This window comes from Aplysia californica, unplaced genomic scaffold, assembly GCF_000002075.1.
Source record: "Aplysia californica isolate F4 #8 unplaced genomic scaffold, AplCal3.0 scaffold00573, whole genome shotgun sequence".
Lineage (NCBI taxonomy): Eukaryota > Metazoa > Mollusca > Gastropoda > Aplysiida > Aplysiidae > Aplysia > Aplysia californica.
The window spans coordinates 382,114-384,613 of NW_004797843.1; the positions used below are offsets into that span (position 1 = coordinate 382,114).

A 2,500-nucleotide genomic window follows, 5' to 3' on the forward strand; every position below is an offset into this window, starting at 1 on the left:
CCACACACACACATACACACACACAAAAGACATGCGCAAAGAAGTTTTCAATTTATTTAATATTTAATGAATGGCAGGGTATGGGGATGTACTTTTATCTACACATATAAAATTAATAATATAATATATATATAGACATGGCACTGTGCTTTGGTCAGATCATGGCTCTTCCTAACTTTGACAACAGTTCTGTCGCTAGCGGTCTGTTGTTGTGGTCAGTCACTGGTCACCCAGCGCTCACTTTCCCTCCCCTAGCCCCTCCAGCCACCCCCTCATCGCCTCGTTCACAAGCTGAGGCGAGTCGTTCTGGACAAAGTGACCGGAATCTTCCAGCCGCTTGACCTCCATCTTGGGGCACCTGTTCTTCATCTCGGCCACGAGGTCAATGTGCAAGGCCATGTCCTTGACCCCCCAGATCAGGAGCACGGGCATGACGTAGTCCATGTCGAAGCGCACCTGGCGGGACTTGGTGAAGGCGGCGCGGTACCAGTTGATGGGCGGCGTGAGGGCGCCCGGCTGGGAGAAGGTGTATTTGTAGGCGGCGATCTCCTCCTGGTTCACACTCTGCTGGGCGGCGCTGGACAACTCCACGGCCGAGCTTTTCAGACTTTTGAAGAGGCTGTCAAACATTGTGAAACTGTTGCTGCGAAGACTTATCTCTGGGATGTAAGGCAGCCAGAAGAACAGTAAGTACCACGACATCTTTTTCTGAGCCGAGTGAGATTTGAGAAGTTTGCTGAAAGCCGGTTGGGAAGGAGCGTTCATGACGATGAGTCTGTCCACCATGTCTGGGAAGTGTCGGGCGAACGCCCAAGCCACGGCGCCGCCCCAGTCATGCGCCACCAGCACACAGCTCCTGTAGCCCAGAGCTACGATCGTCTGCCTGACGTCGGACATGAGTCGGGTCATCTCGTACGACTCCACGTCCGCCGGCTTGTCCGACTCGCCGTAGCCTCGCTGGTCAATGGCCACCACTCGGTAGTCCTTCTGGAACTCTCGGATCTGATGTCTCCAGGAGAACCAGAACTCCGGGAAGCCGTGCAGAAACAACATCAGAGGTTTGTCTTCTGGCCCGCTGGCCACGTAGTGAAGGCGCACTTCTTCCAGGTGCAGGTAACCATGGCAACCCAGGCTAGGGTCGTCCAGAACCTTCGGTTTGGGGAACGTTTTCTTGCCCCACACGGCCTTGAACCCTAGACGGTAGGTCTGCTTTAGCATTTTCAAGATGGCCGCCGCGCCAAAGAAGACGGACAGTAGCCTGACCACAAGCCACTCCACGAGGTCCCCAACAGACATCTTGCTGACTTTCCTGGATAGAGAGAAAGGAAAAAAGTAAACGTTAATATTTGTTGTTGTTTTTGAGGGAGTTTTGTAGGAGGTGGATGGGTAGGGGGTGTCATGTCACGGGTTGTTGTTGTTTGTTTGTTGTTGTTTTTTGGGGGGTGGGGAGTTGTTTTATTGGTGTGTGGGTGTTTTTTTTTGGGGGGGGGTGTCTTGGTTTTCTTTGGCATAGTGGTGTGTAAAGGTTTTATACATGAGTTCAATTCCAATCTAGGAACGGATTGTTTGGTTTGGTTTTGTTGTGTGTTGCTTTTTGTGTCGTTGTGTTGTTGTCGTGGTTGTTTTTCTTTGCTTTCTTTTGTTTTTTGGGAAGGGGGGTATTGCTTTAGGGTTTGTTGTTGTTTTTAATTATTATAGTAGAGTGTTTTACGGCCCTCGCAACTGCATAAGGTCATATGAGCGCCAAGGGGTAGGTGTCAACAGAGAAGTCTTTACAGGGAATAATCAGACTTAGACTGCTCACCTCTCTAGCTTCAACAGCACAAGGTCTGCTTCGACTATCAAGGCACCCCAAAATAGCGGGTCTCAAGAGAGTGACAAACATACAAAAGAAGTAGAGGAGAATGACAATAGTAAGGATGAGAAAAGAAAAAGCAGCAGTTCCCTGCTGTAGATCAGGCACAGTATGAGCGTGACATGAGTCAGCCCATTTATAATTCTACTATGCTTGAACGAGAAATGTCCCCCCTTTGGGAATGGCCTAAAGACACTTCAGTCAGTGGCACTGCCACGAGGGATATTTTTTGTTATGTTTGTTTGTTTGTTTGTTTGTTTGTTTGTTTGTTTGTTTGTTTGTTTGTTTGTTTGTTTGGGGAGGGTGTTTTTTATTTAATTATTAATGGAGAATCTCTGTCTTTCTCATTGGACGATACCGTACTGTTATTCAAAAGTAGGGTCGAGAACCTGCCGTGTAAAAATATCCTGACATGTATTGGTGGGGCGCAAAGTAAACAGCAGAGTAAGTACTCGGCAAAACACGGGACACTTTGTTTCAAAGTGTAGAAGCTGTAAGCTTCCCCGTGGTTTTTGCACACACACAAAAATCAGAAACTATGCAAACTGAGCCCAAAAATGTGAAATTATGCGATTCTGTCAATTTTAACAAAGAATGATTAAAGAAAATAATTAGAAATTATACACAAAAAAAGACCAGATTTTA

At 47.3% G+C, this 2,500-nt stretch overlaps 1 protein-coding gene across 2 annotated transcripts in view; it reads right to left on the reverse strand.

The window, feature by feature from the left end:
- Nucleotides 1-2,500, reverse strand: part of LOC101856532 (epoxide hydrolase 1) — a 7,886-nt gene that overhangs the window by 683 nt on the left and 4,703 nt on the right. Inside the window, exon 3 of one of the 2 annotated variants that reach the window (XM_035972074.1) lies at nt 586-1,309. In XM_035972074.1, the coding sequence (XP_035827967.1) occupies nt 586-1,296 (711 nt within the window). In that variant the 5' untranslated portion in view covers nt 1,297-1,309. The remainder of the gene's footprint in view (nt 1-585; nt 1,310-2,500) is intronic. The other variant, XM_035972073.1, reaches the window with a different exon arrangement.